Raw genomic sequence first — 18696 nt, 5'->3', positions numbered from 1 at the left:
AACAGCAGAAGCAAAGCTAAATTCAGGCCACCTGGAGGCAGCTCATCCAGCCCCAGCCCCATGGTCCTTTCTGCTCCTGCCTGGCCCAACTGCGGGACTGGAGCTGACTCCCAGGTCTGAATCTGCCCTCCTGAACCTGCCTTCCAAGGTTCGGACTGGAAAATTCCTTGTGGGTTTCTGCTGTAAAGGCTTTCCTAATCCCACAGCAAAAACCCACAAGGAGTGCTCTAGTGAGAGCTCAGTCCTTTTAGGAGGTTCTGGCCATGTGGTCTGAGAGGTTCCTGTTCCAGGGCCCCATCTGCCATACAGGACAGGCTACCAGGCCCAAGACTTCAACCTAAGGTCCTCAGACTTCAGAGAAGAGCAGCATTCATGGAAGAAAGGAATCTTGAATGATAGGAAAACCCGGATTATCCCAAAATAGCTGTTCCACACCCCCGCCTCCGACAGTCAGGGCTTCCTGCTCTTTGAAGCCTTAAGGCACCAGCAAGCAGACACATGGGCTCTCAGCCACCCTGCTCATCTCCTGGGATGAGGAAATGGAATGGCTTGGGCCCAGGGATCTCCAAGCTAGAAGGACACTGAGTCCACCTGTTGGACCCCAAGATGATACCACAGCCACTCTCCTGAGCTCTCAACTTGCCCTTTTGCGAGGAGAGAGCCCGCCCTTTTGGGCAGGAGTTGGGGGTGAGGGCTGCCAATAGGAGGCAGCTACTCAAGCTTCTGGGATACCATGAGGATTCCCAAGAAAAGTCCAAGCCCATGTGGCTGGAGAAAGTCCCTTGAGGCCTGGAAGCTTTCAGGGCAAGCTGAAAATGTAGAAGTGGTTGTGCAGAAGGAAGGGCAATTCCCAATACAACGTGGCTTTTCCCCGGCCTCTTGCACCGAGAAGCCAAGAAGGGTGACTCCTTCATCCTTCAATGGGAGCTCACCACTCCCACGGGCACGGGCCAAGGGGCAGAAGAAAATCAATGTCCAAATGGGTTGCTGTGCCCTGATATGTCCCTCCACAGCCCTTGTCTGAATGGCCAGAGGCTGCTTCCTCTTCAAGGGTGCTCTGAATAGGTGAAGATACCGCAGCGAGAGCCCTGGGTACAGAAAGGCAGTGGAGAAGCCCAGAGACACTGGACCGGGAAGCAGAAGGCCTGGGTCTGAGACAGTACCTGGGCCCTACCACACCCACAGGGCTGTTGTAGCCAATAAACTGCAAGTACTGGGTAAGTGTGGGGATGAAGGGAGAAGGAAGATGCTCTGCAACCCACTCGTCCAGGGAGAAAGCTGAGTTTCCGTGGGTAGTATCCCTATCGTCAAGGCAAGGGAAGCCCCAGGCAGGCGTGACAGGTGTAGCCAGGGGCACCCCCAGCATCACAAGCCCATCAAGCAGCCTCACTTGCCCTGACTTCTATGCAGGTTATCACAAACCACTCACAGACCCAGGGAGAGCCACTGAAGAGGTTAACCAGGCTGTGAAAATCTACTACTGGGCTGTGAAGGCCAGAGCGCTCTCTCCCACTTCCTAAAGAAGGCGCAGCTTTCCATCCCTTAACTCCCTCCACTCTCACTTTCTAGAGTTCGGGGAAGCAGAGGTGTCCTCTGAGACATCCCTGCGGCTGGTAGCCCTGACAACAAGCTGAAGCTGGCGCATCCAAAATCCTCTCCAGGCTTGGATCCCTAGGGACAAATGGCCACCCAAAGATGCAGCTCCCCACAAGCTCTGTATTCACCCCCCATGGGGTCTGTGTGTGTGTGCAGTCGTGGGCCAGGTTCCCTAGCCTCCCCACACAGAGACCCTCCCTACCCTTTGAGGCTGGTGCCACAGCCTGGCCAAGCATAGGAAGCTGGGTAGGAGTTGACTGAGAACAAAGTCTTGACCAGGATGGTGCCCAGGGAGACCCAGGAAGCCCCTCTGCCTCTCAGCTGAAATGCCCTGGGGCTCGGGGAGGTGGGAACTTGGTTGATCCTCCCCATTGGGAATCTCCCTGCCCTGTATGGGAAACCCAGTATAGGGACTCACAAACCAGATAAGATAAGTCAGGAGTTGACTGTGTTAATTAAGCATTCTCCTAGATGCTCGTTTATAGCTCACCAATGACTCAGAAGTGAACTGAACAGATTCTGAGAAATTAAAACTAAAAGCTCATTGCCAGTTACATACCCATCAATCAGAAAAGAAGCATGGCTGGAGTTTTCCATAGGAACTATGTTTCAGAGCTGGGGCGTAAAAGCGAGACATACCTGCACATCTCGTAACCCCAACAGCCACACCTGCATCTCAAAGCCTCCACTGCCTCTGCCCTGCACTTCCCCAGTAACCACGAGCAGTCTCAAGGGGTGGGGCCTGTGCCCTGGCAGATAATACCAGGTCCCCAGACTTCTGTTTGCCACACACTTGAGCTAAAAATTTCCACATAAAAATCTCTTTTTTGTGGACTTGCCAGGGCCAGATGGGGAAAGAATGAGCTTGGGCAGCCTGGATGGGGCGTCAGCAGCATCCCTGGGGCTTCAGAATCTCTTCTGTAAGGACCAGGCTAAACCCAGCAGGAGCTACCATGTGAGCCAGAGCAAGGTCTTTCCTTCCAGAAGCAGGCGGCTGTCAGTCCAGGCAGACAGTACACACCAAAGAGGGGCTTTGGAACACATCCGTGACTCTTGCTCGAAAAGGCTTACCCTTCTTGTGTTACGTTCCAGCAAGGCAAGATTTTGGGGAACTGAAGCTGAGATCTGACCCGTCACGTTTATCATCATAGCTGCCATTTATTTAGCACCTCCTACATGCAAAGTGCTTCCTGTATACCCTCTCATTTAAGTCTCACAACCATGAAAGGTACATATGGTCATCTCCATTTTCTAGACAAGGAAAGTGAGGCTCAAAAAAGCTGAGACAATTGTCCAGAGTTACCCAGCCAGTAAGTGGCCGGAAAGGAAGTCCAGCTCTCTGCAGGCCTCAGAGCCTTGCGCTCCTTCCCTAAACTGGTCAGTGAGTGCCAAAGCCTGGAGCTGGATCCCGGAGTGGATTCTCCCTATCCCCATCCTGGCCTGTCCCACCCCTAAAACTGCCCCAGACTTGCCTCCTGGGGCCGGGCAGCCCCCATGCTTACATGGCCAAAGGGGTCCAGGTGGTTATTTGTCAGCTTCAGCTTCTGGAAGGAGACCAGCTGCCGCATCCAGTGGGCCCCTGTGGCAGGAGAATCCGGGTGGACATACAGCCTTCCTGGCATGGCCGGCTCAGCCTTCCCTGCCACCATCCTGCCAACAGAGCAGTAAGAGCAGGAGATTACTCCAGGGGCTGGTGAGGCCAGATTCCCTGTCCCCTCTTGGAGCAAACCCCCACTGACCAGAGAAAAAAATAGCTGCTGGTCCCACCACATAGTCAAATTAGTACTTCAAGGGTAGGAGTGTGAGGGACAGAGGAGAGGATGCTGAGGAGGAGAGAGCAGTTCTGAATCTCCTTTATTTTACTGCAGTAGAAAAAAAAGGGGAGGTTACAGAGAAATGGGATCATTTAATTGAAGGACTGGGGCTAATCACAAAGATATTGTGAGGAGATTTAGGCACTTCTATGTATATTTACACTTATGATTTAATTTTTTTTTTCTTTTTAAGAGACAGGTTCTCACTCTGTCACCCATTGTAGTGGTATGATCATAGCTCCCTGCAGCCTCCAATTCCTGGGCTCAAGCAATCCTTCTGCCTCAGCCTCCCAAGTAGCTGTGACTACAGGCATGCACCTCCATGCCTAGTTAACTTTTTACATTTTTTGTAGAGACAAGGATCTTACTATATTACCCAGGCTGGTCTCAAACTCCTGACCTTCAAGTCATCCTCCTGCCTCTGCCTCCAGAGTAGCTGGGATTACAGACATGAGCCACTACACCTGGTATGATTATGATTGTCACATGTTATAAATTATATTATTTAGAGGGAGCTTCTCAGAGGACCTAGACAATTCTCAAAAGGCTGGTCCCCAAAACAATGGTAAGAAATTCATTGGTATCTCTCCCCGCAGCCAGAGCCTGCTCTGAGTTCTAGCCCAGAGAGGGAGAAGAAACAGAAACATGGCCCTTGCCAGGATGTGGCCACCAAATCCTGCCTCCTCGGCCCAATCTCTCCAGCTCTGTGGCTCACTTGCCATGGAGCCCAGTGTCCTGGCTGGCTGCTCACTCTCGGAGCCCTGTTCCGAGCTCCCAGGCAGTCAGGGACTAAGGAGTTGGCCTCATGAAAGTTAGCCCAGCGTTTATTTACCTGGCCCCTTTTGGTTTTGTCTCTTTACCTCTGTATGTCTCCCAGCCCCTTGCCAAAGGGTCCCATCCACCAACCGCCTGGTGGAGCCTCCCTTCATCTGGATGGCTGGAGGGGCCTGAAGCCAAGGAGAGCATGCAGAAACAGGAGAGTGGCCCCACACAGCAGGTAATGGCCTTGCTCTTAAAGTCCCCAAGAGAACTGCTCCCATCTTCCCCACAGTGAAGCACTGACAGTCTAAATCTGGCCAGTGTTAATGATTTGTCTGTCACCTGAGAGCATAGTCACCAAATCCTGACTACCCATGGCCATAAGGAGAGTACAGACACTTGCAATCCACCAAACTCCCAAACATGCAGCTGGTTTTCAGCCCAACCCCAGCCCCACCTGAAGCAGGCATGCAGACATTCGCTGACCACCTCAGCCTCTGTACAGCCAGTTCCAGGCAATGGACTCCAGCCTGCAGACCTGGGCAGTCACTCAGGTAGCTAAGAAATCCCCCGGACAAAACACTAGGTGGGGGCGTGGCAAGTGGGCAGTTGAGGGAAGGTGGGTGATGCGGTCAGGGTCCACTTACCATTTGTTGTCACAGAACTTGTAGCGATGGTCATCGGCAGGGACAATGTCAATCAGCAGGATGTACTTGGTCTTGGGGTTCATGCCTGTGACTTTTACCTTGTAGCTGGGGAACATCCTCCTGGGGGAGCCGAGGGGTGAGGTGGAGCATGTGGACAGAGCACCAGGAGAGATGGAACAGAGTGAGCAAGGGGGCAGAAGGCCGCTAACAGGTGCTGCCCTTTTGGCCAGCAATCCTGGCATTGGTCAGAGCTGTGTGACCTGCACAACTCACTTCCCCCTCTGCCCGTGCTGCACAGTGAAAAGGTGGCACTGGCTGCTGTCTCTGAGCCCCTGCAGCTATCAGTCTGTGTCTAGGAGGAGAGTTTACACCATTTCCCAAATTCACTTATCCCCTCCTCCATAATCCCCTAAGACTTGGGGCTAGTGCCTGTGAGCAGCTGAAGCACAGAGACCCCAGTCAGGATTGTGGGAGCAGATTCTGATGCCAACTTTGCTGCCTTAATTTCCCTCCTGTCCTTTGCCAGCCCACACACAACTGAAGTTCTGGGGTGCAGTTACAGGGGGCCGGAAACCCCCGTCAGCTGCTTCCATAAATAATGAGCTGCTTCCTCTGGGTCATGCCTCTGTGGAAATCCTTAGGCCTAAAACCAGCTTTCAGGAAAACAGGAGACTGCTGTCCAAAACCCTGCTAGGTTTGGGTTCTTCCAGTGTGTCTATCAGGGGTATTTCTCCCTATGAACACCTTACCTGGACCTGTGCACCCTGAGTATCAGGGGAAAGTCGGTCCGGGAGCCTCATGGATAAGAGAGGGCATGGATTCTGAAACCACCTGCCATGGTCACAGCCTGGACCCCACTGATAAGCCTTGGGCAACTTGCTTGAACCTCTCTGTGCCTTGGTTTCCTTATCTCTAAAATGAGGATAACATTACCGCCTATCTCATAGATTGCTGCGTGAATTACCACGGACCCCTGCTGCACTCCACCCTCAGCAAAGTAAATGGAGAAGTGGTATGACCTACTTCTGTGAAAATGGATTCACCAAAACCCAGAAAGTTTGTCATTTCCTGCAGCTCATGCCAAGGCTGTCCAGGGCCCTGAGGTTCAAGGCACATTCTAGAGGGGGCTTCCGCACACCCCTCAGCACATACGCACACACAACAGCACAGCGCATACACAAACGCTCTGGGCACAGCTCCCTCCCCTAGTCACTAGGTCCCTGACTTCACCAGAGGGAAGAACGGAACTTCCCACAATCCTCCTCAGACTCCACCCCCCACCACAGCTGATCTTCCACAAAGGTGTTCCCCAAGAGAAACAGGATCCAAACCTAGCTGAAGACACAGTGAAGACACTAAGCCCCACTGAGCTGTGCCACTGCCCGGCTGGTCCATTCTGGGACAACCACCAGGTGGTTCTCCGCCTCTCACTAACCCAAGACAGTACAGGACCCTGGAGAAGCTGTCCAAGATGCCACAAACAGCTGATCAGAGGCCCCTATTTTGTCACCAGGGGCACCAGCTTACCTGGACAGAACAGGGCTTCCAGAAAGGATCAAGGCCTCTATAAGCTGGCAGGCCCTAAGCCCAGGCCAGGACCCCGACCAAGGTGGAGGGTTCACTTCCTTGCCAGCCCACGCCCCACCCAGCCCCGCCTGTGCCCCTCTCTTGCTGGAGGAGAGGCCTGTGCAAGCACTGCAGGGTGGGGACCTGGGGATGTGGGGTGTGTGTGCCCAGGCGCATGTGAGCGGTGTGCAAGTGCGCATGTGTGGATGTGTGCGTGCCTGGAGGGAGGAGGGAAGTTCTAGCTGCAAGTCTAGGGACTTATAAACCTTGTAGAAGAATTTGTCTCAGATGTCAATTGAAAGCATTTTCAAATGTCCACCCCGCCCCCTCTCCAGGAATGGGGGAAGTGAGGGGCTCAGGAACCCAACCCTGCCTCCTGCTTACCAGCCCCCCTATCAGGCCTGGGGGCGCAGCTGGAGCTTGCACCACCCTTTCCTGGCCCTGCCTCTCTCCTGGTGGGCCAACAGCTGAAGCAGGGAGGGCAGCAGCTGCCTCGCCTCCCCCTTCCCTGGGGTAAGGCCAAGAATCCTGCCCCCTCCAGGCCACCATTTTGTAACTGCCACAGAAACAGCCACAAAATGGGGGCAGCCCTGGCCATACTTGGGCTGGCCTGGCACCGGGGGCCTGCACTCAGCTTGTTTCCTGTCATCATTCCAGGTGGCAACAGCAGAGGGCAGCCATGGCTTCCCTCCAGGGCCAGTGTCCACATAGGGGGCCAGGAGTGAAGGGCTCACTGCCACTTTGGCAGGCATCATAGCCTAGGCTGAGAGGAGGCTAAAGGGCCCTGGCCTTCCCCTATCCTTCTCCCTGCTGGGCTTCATTTCCACAGCCCAGGAGGCCAGGCTGACACTGACTAAATGTTTTCTGGAAGGCCTTTGAGGAGCCTGTTCTCTGCAGCCCAAGCTGGTGTCTTGGGACCTGGCCCCTGCTGGAAGCTGATCATAGGCCAGATTCCTGACTGATAAGGAGATGTGGGCATCGGCACAGGGAAGGGGAGTACCTCCCAGCCTCACCTCCCCTGCCCACCAATTCCCCTCTACCTAAGGCAGCAGCGCTCAGAAGCTGGGGGACAGGGACATAGGATGTCTGGTCTGAATGGGGAGTTCAAAAGCCCCCTGCTGGGGCCTGAACTGCCTCAGGGAGTTCCATTGCCTTCAATGCAACAGATGTCTAGGTCTTGGCAGGATCTAGTTGGGGGACTGCTTCTGAGCCATGCAGAACCCACTCTGGGGTGGGTGGGGGGCCCTAAGCACTATCGTTTCCCTGCCTAGGTGGCTCCAGAAGGAGGAAGCATCCACCCAGCATTGGGAAAGGGCTGCCTGTGAAAGTGAGGCCCCCTCTGTCCCCTCCATTGGCTTCCTGCCCAGGTCGAGGGGAGAATTCAAGGCCCCTTGGGCATCTGCCCTTGGGTTCTTGAAGGGACTAAAGTTGGTGCCTAGACGCCTGACTTGGGGGTGTTCCCCAGCGTGGCATGCCTCAGGCCACAGAGGCCAGGCTGGGTTTGGGAGCTGTGACTTCCTATGAGCTTTGCCTCTCTAATGAAAGGTTTGAAATGATGGAGTGAGATGTAAATTGTTTCTGTGATTTACGACATAGAATGTACCTGAAAACCAACACCCTACGGTGGAAAGCAACGCCTCCCTGTTTGTGTGTTGGGGTGGGGGAGGTGACCAAGAAGGAAGACACTGCGGGTGCCGCCTGTGTCCACGCAGGCCCTGCCACCAGCGCTGGCGGAGAAGCCCGCCTGTTCCGGGCACTCTGCGTTCTACCTCTGGGTCCGCCCCAACGCGCCCCCTCCTTGCGCGCTCCCCCGCTCCCCTCCCTGCACGCTCTACCTACGCCCCCTACCCTCTCCCTGCTCCCACCCCGTCCTCCTGTCCCTCCCTCTTCCCAGCCCCTCGGCACGCTTTCCACGTGCCCCGCACCTTCCCTCCGCGCCCCAAGCGCCCTCTCCATGCTCCCCCAGTTCCCCGCTCCCCCAGACAGATGGGGGTTCCCCTCAGCACACGCGGAAACGGCTCCGCCAGGGGAATAAACAAGCCGCCTGCTCGCCGGCCCGGGAGGAGATGAAAGCCCGGGGCTTCTCCTCTGATCATGAAACAAGCTCTTGAAAGGGTGCGGGGCTGGAGCCTTTATCTATTCATACTCGGAAATGGCTTTAGAATGAACTGCTAAGATAAGCTTTCTCGGACGTTTCTTGGTGTTGGAGGCGCGCGGGGCGCGGGGCAAGGGTTTGGGGCTTTTTTTATTCTGGCAACAAACCCGTAACTGCGAACTCACTGCTGAGGGAACACGCAAGTTCTAGCTGCGCTGCGAGAGCCGCAGGAGCTCCCCGGCCAAAGCGGTGGCCAAATTCAAGGCGCTTACTCTCAGCCCCTTTCCTGGGGAAAGGGACAGAGACTAGGGGATACCCCTAGATTCTCTCCACCTGGAGGGTCCCCCAAGCCCCAACCCCACTGCAGCCCCGACTTTCTCGGAGGTCCCTGGGGACTCCAGGAACAGCTACACGGACCCTCCCTTAATGTAGGGGAACACCAGCCAGAAGGGGTCAGAAGTCTAGAGAGCGGTTTCAAAGGTGGGGATGGCTCGGACTGGGTAGGCACACAAGAAGGATTCTGGGGCGGTGGTAGTGATGATCTATTTCTTTATCTGGATGAAGCTTACACGAGTGTGTTTATTTTGTGCAAGTCTGTAAAGCTGCACCCTTAAGACGTGTGGACTCTTCTGTAGGAATGTTCCACTTCAATACATTTAGGTTAAAAATTATGTATGTGTGTACACATACACAGGCGCCTTGGAGCTCAGAGTCTGAAAAGAACCCTACAGCAGTAAAACGGCAGGGGTCCCTGAAAACCCTTTGTTTCTCCAACCCTGATGTCCGTGGGGCTTTTCAGGAGGAATCCTGGGTGTGCCGGGAAGAGGCCAGGGCCCCGCATCCAAGGCTGGGGGTTAGGAGTGGGGCTGCTGGTGCCACCTACACTGAGACCAAGCCTTTTGTAGCCAAGTGAGTTCTGATTTTGAAGCTAATAAATCGATTTCCATGTTTCACACACATACACAGAGGCATACACACACAGTTTTCTAATTCACCCAAAGCATATTTAAGAAATCTTTTCCCTGAGGGAGGGGCAGGGGTGAGAGTGTGTGGAATGGATGTTGTTTTGGAAGATCAGTTGCTTCTCTTAGATTTTTTTAAAGGCACTTCCTTCTGATAGACTTTTGCTTTCAGAAAATACTTTAAAAAGAGATCAAAGCACTCTCTCCCCAACCCACTTTCCCAGTGTCTTCAACCCTTACTTCTCTTATCATCCACGCCACTGGGCTCTGACGCTCTGTATACAGAGTGAGGGCAATTGGCTTTGAAGCCCCGGATTAAGCCGGGCCAAATCCTTGCCTCAGAATAACAAACAATACAGGTTCAACAGGAGTTCTCATCGGTAGTTCATTTTTCAAACGCAAATTCACTGTCACTAACACAGGCAACATTGAACTCAACAGGCTATGAAGGCTGATAGTGGAGATTTATCTGGTGGCAAAACCATGACCTAGGAGTAGGGCAGTGAGACAGTTAGGCAATTTTCATTTTGGGGAGGTTTATATTTAAATTTTTTTGTGGAGCTCACTTTTATCTATGTTTGGGAGAAAATGCAGTTTCTCACATGTATCAAGCTTGGCAGGGATGTGGGGAGGCCAAGAGAGGGATCTGCTGTCTGCGGCTATCAGCACCAACCCTCTGGACACAGAGACCCAAGAGACTGAGACGGGCTGCGGAGGGCTGTGGCCCCCATTTCACACCTGACATGGAGGTTGCTGAGTACTCAGAAACTGGTAGCTCCCACTGTGGTTGGCATTTTATTCACCAGGCCAAATTGTTTGGCAGTTCAAAGTCACTATCCAGTGAAAGGGATTCTTCTCTCTGTCGACCTTCAAGACTCTCAAGGACCCAGAGGGCTAAGGTAGGAAGGAAACTTGTGATCTGAGAACTCAACCTGGCTTGAGAACATTCTGGCTCCCCTTTTCCAGAGCCTGCTCCTGCCCAGCCAGATGGCAGTTATCATGTCCCTAATCAACCAGGGTCTCTAGGGCAGAGCCACAATCCACACTGAATAGGACCCCGTAAAAAAGCAATCAAGGGAACTTATCAAAGTAGGGGTTGTGTTCTGGGGGTGGGGTGTCTCATCTGTTTTCCTGTGTGGACCTGGTAACTGCCTAACTTCCCTTCTCTGGGGTTTGGTTTATGTTCTGTTGGTTCTCCTCCAGCTCTAGCCATCTAGGAAGCTGTGATTCCAGGTTTAGCAGCAAGGCCCAGACTGACAAATGGAAGTGTACCAAGAAGGGTTCCACTAGAGGCACACAGAATTTGGGGAGCAGGGAGAGGCACTGCCCAGGATGTTGAAGAACCACAGCCTAAGTAATGTAGATCAGAGCAATACAGTGGTTGTTGAAGGAGGAGGGCAGCTATGAAGGAGGAAATGGGGTCTGTGAGGGGTGAGGGGTTGGGGGCATGAGACTAGTGATTTTCTTAAGAACCAGACCTGGTGCAAGGATAACTTTCTGCCAGAGAAGTGAAAAGCTGTGATGGATCCATAATTGGCCAACATCATCACAGCCATTTTAAAAATATTATCATAATTCCCTAAGGTCCATCTCTAAGCCTCAACTAGGATCAAGCACAAACATCTGCCTGAAGCTGGCCGCCTATGGAAGTGTGTGTATAAGTGTATGTGTTGGGAGAGGGAGGAGGAGGACCCATGCAGATGCGGGAAACACTACTGAGGAAAACAAAAAAAAAATGTCTTTTGTTTAAAATGCCAGAGGCCAGACATGCCCAGAGAACATGCTGGCCAGTTATTTTCAAGAGACAAGGTTATTTCTGCTGCCTAAAAATGGAAGTTCTGAAACTTTCTCTTTCTTACCTTCTTTCCACACCAGCAGGCACAAGAAATAGCCCCATTCCCCTTCGCACTTCATCAAGTGGATTATCCATTTACCAACCATCATCCACGTGATTCCCTGGTTTGAGTTTCACAGTGATAGAAAAGGAAGGGACAGCAGATAGGTCTATGGTCACCATTTCCCTGACACCACTGAGCTACAAGGAGACTGTGACTTGCCCAAGTGCACTCAGCCAGAAAGAGGCAGGGCTTGTGACACCTGGCTTCCACTGTCCTCAATGCCTGCTCCATGTTGCACCCTCTGCCAGCCCCTTCATGCGTCTTCCTTCCCTATCTCCATCCCCAAAATACAGCAAGCTCAAGCCCTAAAATAAACCTACTCTGTCTCCTGATAGAGGCCCTGAGTGGTGATGCCACCTCCCTGGCTAAGACCTGAGGGTGGCCAAGTGCCCAGACCTCCACCCTCAACAAAATAAAGGAAACTTTATAAGGCCTGCCAGTGAGCAGAGACAGGAAGGACCACAGCACCCCATACGCTGCACACAGCAAACCAGCCGGCTTTTTGTTTCCTTTGAATAGTCTATCATTCGCTAAGTGGTTCAGCAGAACTGAGTTCTCTAAAAAGTAGAAGAAAATACTGAGTGGGATGCCGGACACTTCTCTAATTATTGCTAATATTATTCACTAGCACTTCTTGTGTGCTTGCATGTGACAGGATCTTGGTGCTTTACATACAATGTATGAGGCAAGACCTGTTCTTTTACAGATGGAGTGGAGAGGGAGCAGAGACCCTTAAGTACCTTGTCTGAGGTTGCACAGATAAAAGTAGCTGAGTTGGAACTGGATCCCTCACCCACCATGGTCTGACTCCAAATCCCTGGCACTTGAGGTTTCATCATGTTATTCCTTCAAAATCCCCATTATGAGACACATCCAGGCAAAGGGACATTTTCACACCTAATCTGTCCTCAGGGACCGAAATCAAGTGTGTGTATGTGGAGGGGATAGAGTGGGTGGGGAGGGAGTTCCTGAACCTGAACTTGCCAGGGTCTCTGTCTACAGCAATCCGCCTTCACCTGATAACCGTTCTCCTCCACACTCCTGCCCCCACCCCACCAGCCCCAGCGAATCTCTCACTCACCCCACCCCCCGTGAGTCTTCCTCCTCTCATCCTCTCCTCCCTGTTCTCTCCCACAGACACCAGCGCATTTTAAAGATGTTTCCACTTTATAAATCATCCTTTTCTGGCAGCCACCGAGGGCCGCTCCCCCAACAACACACACGGAGCCCAACGTAGTGCTTTCCCGTTGGCCAGAGATGGGGATGGAAACAGAAGAGCGGCGCCCCTGGGATGAAAAACTTGGGGTTCGAGTCACTCACGAAAATGTATGAAAACCGAACAGCATAGTCTACTTCCCTCTCCCCATCTGCTGAGAGGCATCTCTGGGTCCCCAATCAATGCATTCCTGAGAAACCTCCTCAGGTCCTCAAAGGGAGGAGGGCAAAGCGGCCCCCCAGGGGGCCAAAAGTGCTGGAGCTGGGACTTTGGGCGTCGCGATCCCTGTTTGGATTTATTTGCATAGCGCTGCTCCTCCCCTCGGTCTTTCCCGCAAGCCCCGCGCGGCTGCGGTGGTCCCCTGCGGGCTTTGGCGGCCCAGTCCCAAGCTGCGAAGGGAGGTGGCACTGACGCCCGAGGAGGCAGAGAGGACTCCCCAGGCCACCAGGCCGGGGCCGAGAGGACTTCTAAGGGACCCCCCGGCCCCCATTGCTCCCCACCGCCATCCCCGGAAGTAAATCTCCCAGCGCTGACCTGCCAGCCTTAGTGATGATCATCTCGGTACCCGCCTCGTGGAACTTCTTCCAGAGCTCCTTCTCATGCAGCCCCACCTTGATGTTCTCGATGGTCTGGGGATGGGAGGGAGAGAAACTTGTGTCTGCCTGGCCCAGGGCTCCACGCGGAGCCTGAGGAAAGAAGAACCAGACCCGAAGAGCTGTGCGGAACCCTGCCCGCCCGGAGCCCACGGCTCCAGATTTCGTTTCACAGAACGATTTTGAACTATTCGTGAATACAGAAGAATTAATCGGTGGCTAAAACTTCCTCCTTTGAAGCTGCACTTACGGAGGAACCCGCAGAGGACACACATAGTGGCCAGCGCAGGTTAGACGACACTCCTGCTCACTCATGAACATTTCTGTGGCGGGCCATAGCCACAGGCTCCCGGGGCAGACACAGACAGGGAGAGGCGCACGCACCCTCGGCCAGGCGCGCGTCTGCAGATAGTGCACACAGATCCCCAGGCAGCATCCTGTGCACTGTGATTGTCCGATTATCACTGTGAAGCCCTCGGCGACGTCCCAGAGGCCTCGGAGCCCCGCAGCGGCTCCCGTGCGCACCGGCGGGGTGGCCTCCTCCTGCCCCTCCGCCGTTCGGTCCCAGGCCCTCTACGGGTTGTTGGAGCTGGACACTTGGTCCAGGCTCGCTCAGATGCTCCGGGGGTCTCCCTCTCTCTTACCGCCCTCTCCTCTATCTCTAGCTCTAGCTCCGGCTTGTCCCAGAGTAGCCCCGAGGGCTCAAAGTGGAGAAGGACCCAGAAGGCAGAGAAAGCGAGCCCTGTCCAGTAGAGAACGAACAGGCAGACCGTCCTGAATGCAGGCAGGTCCTCCTGAAAGCGAGTCCTGCCGACAATCGGACGGAAAGATGGACACAGGCGGCCCCGCAGGCAGACCGACGACCGACTTCTACCCGACGGCTGGCGCAGCCCTACCTGCTCCGCGGCGGCGGCGGCGACGTCGGCCCCGGGTCCCGGGGGGCTGCCTAGCGCGGCTCCGCTGAGGCCTGGCGCTGCCAGCGCGGGCTCGGGGGCGTTGGTTGCGCTGGCCTCGCCGAGCGCTGGGCCCGGGGCCCGGAAGGCCTCCTCGCTCTCGGACAGGCCCTTATCCTGCAGCATCTCCTGCGGGCACAGCACACAACGAGTCACTCGCCCAGGTCCACACTCGCCAGAGGCCCCCTGGCCCTCTCCAGCCGATTCCGGGACTTCGTGCGGGGCGCGCGGAGGCAGCCCTGGAGCACGTGGACCCCGCCCCCTCCTGAGCTGGAGGAGGGAGCCCGCAAGGAAGGCAGGTCCCTCGCCTCCTCCTTTCAGGCTGTGGACCTGGGAGGGTCTGCGGCAGTTCAATGTCTGCCTGCCCCTGGGTGTGGGGTTCTGTGATGAGTAGGTCTAGGGGAGGGACCGCCCTCTCGGCATTGCCACAGCTGCACCCCGAGTCCCTCCCTCCTACTGGGCTCTGGTGGAGCCTGAGGCCTGGGTCTTCTCGGCTGTTCCCCAATGACTGGGGTCCAGGCCTCTCTGTGGGCCCAGGACAGCCAGGACACTTCCTGGCCATGCAGGAAAGGAGAGCCAGGCTGGAGGGCAGGGCCCAGGCTCCTGCAGCTCCACACCTGTGTGCAGAGAGGGCCTCAGGACCTCAGGCCCAGCTCACCCATCTGCCCTCACCCAACCCCTCAGACAGCACTGAGGTAGAGACTTCCTGAACCAAAGGCTTTCACTCCAACACACTCCCCGTCCACACACATCCTCTACCCGTTCTGGCACAGACAGCCTCACACCCAAACACAGCCCCTCACACAGCATCCCACCAGCCTGAGCAGCCACACTCTCCTGGGTGACTGATCCAGGCTCTGCCCTCAGCCCAGGCCTCCCCTGCCTGGTGCTCGAGTTCGAACCTACAGGCTCACTCAGGCACATTTTAGCGCCACAGGGCTCTGCTTTGGGCCTAAAGACCCCCACACCCTTCCCAGCGAAGGACCAGGCCAGCAGGCTGGGCCCATTCACAGGAACCGCTTAGCCCTGCCTGGCACAGCTACATTTCTTCGGGTGTCTTGGCTGATTCCCTCGCCTACTCAGGTGCCTGCTCCCTGCCCGAAGCAGGTCCTGGGGCGTCAGGATGAGAGCACAGCCTGAGAGGCCAGCCTGCCCGCATCCCTTAAGGGTGTGCCCCGCTTGCTCCGCTTCCCGTTTCCACCTCCCTGCTCTTCCCCATCCTGCTGGACCTGGGCGCTCCAGCGGGGCTTTCTGTAGGTCTGACGGCCCCTCTTGAGGCGGAATGTCTCGCCTTTCTCTTCCTACCTTCTTCCCGCTCTCCCCGGGCCCTCCCGGAGCATCCCCGGGCTCAGGCCTCTCGCCCATCCTGTTCAGAGGCCTCCTCATCCCGGGCTTAGACTTCGACTCCCAGGGCCTCGCAAAGTAAACAAGCCAAGTGCAACCCAGGCGATAAAAAGGGGCCGGGGCCAGTCTGGGTTGGGAAAAACCCGTAAAGATAAGGTTGACAGGCCGACCAGTCTTCGGCCACCGCCCGCAGGGAGTGAGACTCGCTGGACATGGCCAGCGCCAGCACCCGCCTCGGGCCACGTGCGAACGCGGGCCGAGCCTCGGAAACCTAGGAGTCCCCACACAGGGGGCCGCTGCCCCAGTAGGGTAGCTGCCCGCTCCGGCCAGCGCGCTGGGTCCAACTATATCTAGGGCCCCGGCGGGATCGGCTCCAGCGACCAAGCGATCCGCTGGTCCCAGATGTGGCGGCCTGCGGGGTCGCAAGGAGGGGCTGTCTCGCGCTTGGCCCGCATGGCCATGGGGTCCTCTGCTGGGCTCTCGTCACACCCAGAGCCGTGCAGCGGAGCCCTGCGGCTCGCGCCCTGCGCTCTCAGTCCTACGCGCTCAGTCCTGCCCTGTGAGGAGCTGGTTCACCGCCCGCGTCCACTGACGCCGGTCCCGCAGCTCGGACTGGGGACGAGGCCTGCGCGGTGCTCTGCTTCTCGGGCTCAGGGTTTGCCTCTTCCTTTTCTCTCCGCCACGAAGCCACATCCTGACCTCGCGACAGCTTGCCCCCTTCCCAGCAATTTCCTTTTTTCCACGCCCGGCTGGCCAGGGGCAGCCGTCCCCGCGGTCCTCTCGGACCTCGAGCTTGGGCGCGCTCGGCCGCCGCCGGCACCGCGGGGTCCCGCACTCAGCACCGCGGGGTCCCGCACTCAGCACCGCATAGCGGTCCGCGCTTGTCCTTCACATCCACTCCTCCGCGGGTGCGGCCCGCAACCTCCGCTGCTTTTGCGATGGGGTCTGTTGCCTTCAGCTGCCTCGTTTTCCAAAGACGACAGCATTTTTCTTTTCATTTTTAGGTTACTGGGGGATATGTTTCTTGCACTAGGGGAACTGTTACTATTTCGTACTGTTTTTTAAAATATTTTAATTGTCCTTATTACCAGAGTAGTATTTTGGTTAGTTCGGAAACTTTGAGAATATCCTATCGCGTAGATTATTACTACTTTGTATCTTCAATACTGTATGGTTAAAGCCCTGCTTTGATTCGTTAACTTACTGTTACTAAATTTGTTGTTTTCCTGTCACTGTTCCATCATTTCAGGCCCGCCTGGCACATTCATAGGTCACGTCAATCTATTGTTATTTTTTATTTTTGCTTTGTATCCCTAATACGTTTCCGTTGCTTGCTCTTCATTTTGTTTATACTTTGTCAGGCTGTTTCAATAACTTCTTGTTTACCATAACTTGTTATATAATTGTTCTCAAAATTCATGTTAATTTTCTTCACATCCTTATAATACTTCTTGTTATCCAACCACAGTTTGTTTTGTTAGGCTTGCTCATAACACTCCAGGTACTATTCTTCAACACACCCTGACAGTATCTTGTTACTTTGTCATTATTTGTAATGTTACAGATCTTAACTCACTAGTTATTTTTCATCACATCATTACTTCTTGTTACTTTGTCATACTTTGTAACATTGTTGTAGCTCTTAATACTCTGATTATTTTTCATCACATTGGTACAATACTTCTTATTACTCAACCATTATTTATAATGTTCTTGTGACTATTAATACATTGGTCATAAATTGTCATATTACTCCAGCAATTCTTGTTAATATGTCTTTATTTATATTACTATTGCTCCTAAGATTTTAGTTAATATTTGTTTTAATAGTTCACTATAGTATCAATAATACATTATATTATTATATCACCACCACTAATAGTATTTCCCTTAATAGCATTTTCATTGTTCATCTTTCTCCTACAGTTCGTTTCCTAGTTTCCTACAGTTTGGTAATTTGTTACACTATTACTATATGTTATATTAGTGCAATTGGTTTTAATAAACAGTCCTTACATTGTTCCTCTATTTAGAATGACTTTGTCTTTAATCCTTTTAAAAATCATGATTACTATTTTCACTTGATTCTGAAAGTGACTATGATTGTATTATTTGAAAGTTCACGTGTTATATCAGTTATGCCGATTAGCCCTTTCTTTGGTAATTGTTCACATTCTTATAATCTTTAATCATCGATCATTATTTATATATAATGTTCCTTGCTTTGACTAGTCTGTTGCATCAAAAGCTCTGAGTCTAGTGTTCTGATCACTCATATTTCTACACGGGCTCCAGTACCGGGGCCCTCTTCCTTGGCCTTGCGTATTCTGCAAACACCAATTTCCAGGCCACCGCTCCGCCTGTCACGGCCTTGTTCTTAGGGTGCTGGCGCTGTCGATATTTCTATGCTCTTGGGTCTCTAGACCCAATTCATCGCGTTACTCAGAGAGGAGGGCTCGTGCCCCAACTACTGGGTGTCGGGCCGAGGCGGCGGCCCGACCCAAGGCACTTCGCGCCGCCTTCCTGCAACTTTGACTGCCCCTGAAGTTCTTCCCCGGGTCGCGTGACTCGCCCCTTTCCAGCTCATCCTTCTGTCCGACCCCGCAGCCTAACCCTGAGCCCCTGTGGCCCCAGCCCCGCACGCCCAGCTCGTCCGCACTCGGCTGGAACCGACACTCACCCTAATTGCGGTGCCGCATGCGGAGGCGCCAGCAGCCCGAGGTCCCCTGCAGGTTCGGGTCCGAGGAGCGCGGGACGGCCGGGGCTCCGACTCCGCGCCGCTGGGTCAGGGTCCAGCTGCCCGCCGTGCCCTCGGGGCTGGACACATCCCGGATCTGGAGCGGGCCCTTGATCTCCAAGGCTGCACTTTGGGGCCTCAACTCCCTCCTCCTCCCTCCCTCCCTCTGGGGCCGCCCCCCCTCCGCGCTGACGTCGCCGCTGTCAATCAGTCCGCGCTCGCTGTCCCCCGGGGAGGGGGGCTCCAGGGTTCCCCGGCGTCGCGGTCCCCAAGACCCCGAGCCCCATGCGAGCCGCCGGCTCCTCCACCGCGCGGCCCAGTGCCCTCCTCTTGGCCCTCGGGCCCCGCGAGCCGGGTAGGGGCTGCGAGCCCCGCATGGTTTAGATTAGAGAGGCGGGAAGCAAGGTCGAGCAGCCCGGCTCTCAGCCGAGGCTCGACAACCAGGAGGGCTCGCCCGGCCCCGCCGTGCCCGAAGACTAGGACGCTCCAAGACCGGGTCTGACCACCCCCTGCCGG

General features: G+C 54.7%; 1 protein-coding gene across 3 annotated transcripts in view; it reads right to left on the bottom strand.

Annotated features, from left to right (window-relative positions):
- The window catches only part of TBX4 (T-box transcription factor 4), a 32481-nt gene extending 14228 nt beyond the window's left edge, over positions 1-18253 (bottom strand). For 2 of the 3 annotated variants that reach the window (XM_054457130.2, XM_054457129.2), the window contains exons 1-5: positions 18124-18253; positions 14043-14228; positions 13088-13182; positions 4817-4936; positions 3099-3246 (exon numbers count right to left, since the gene is read on the bottom strand). In XM_054457130.2, coding sequence (XP_054313105.2) covers positions 3099-3246; positions 4817-4936; positions 13088-13182; positions 14043-14225 — 546 coding nt within the window. In that variant the 5' untranslated portion in view covers positions 14226-14228; positions 18124-18253. Of the gene's footprint in view, positions 1-3098; positions 3247-4816; positions 4937-6343; positions 6766-13087; positions 13183-14042; positions 14229-18123 lie in introns of those variants that run through there. The other variant, XM_063657084.1, reaches the window with a different exon arrangement.
- Between the last annotated feature and the right edge of the window lie 443 nt (positions 18254-18696).

The sequence above is a fragment of the Pongo pygmaeus genome, chromosome 19 (genome assembly GCF_028885625.2).
Source record: "Pongo pygmaeus isolate AG05252 chromosome 19, NHGRI_mPonPyg2-v2.0_pri, whole genome shotgun sequence".
Classification (NCBI taxonomy): Eukaryota; Metazoa; Chordata; class Mammalia; order Primates; family Hominidae; genus Pongo; species Pongo pygmaeus.
This window is presented reverse-complemented; position numbering and strand designations above follow the sequence as displayed.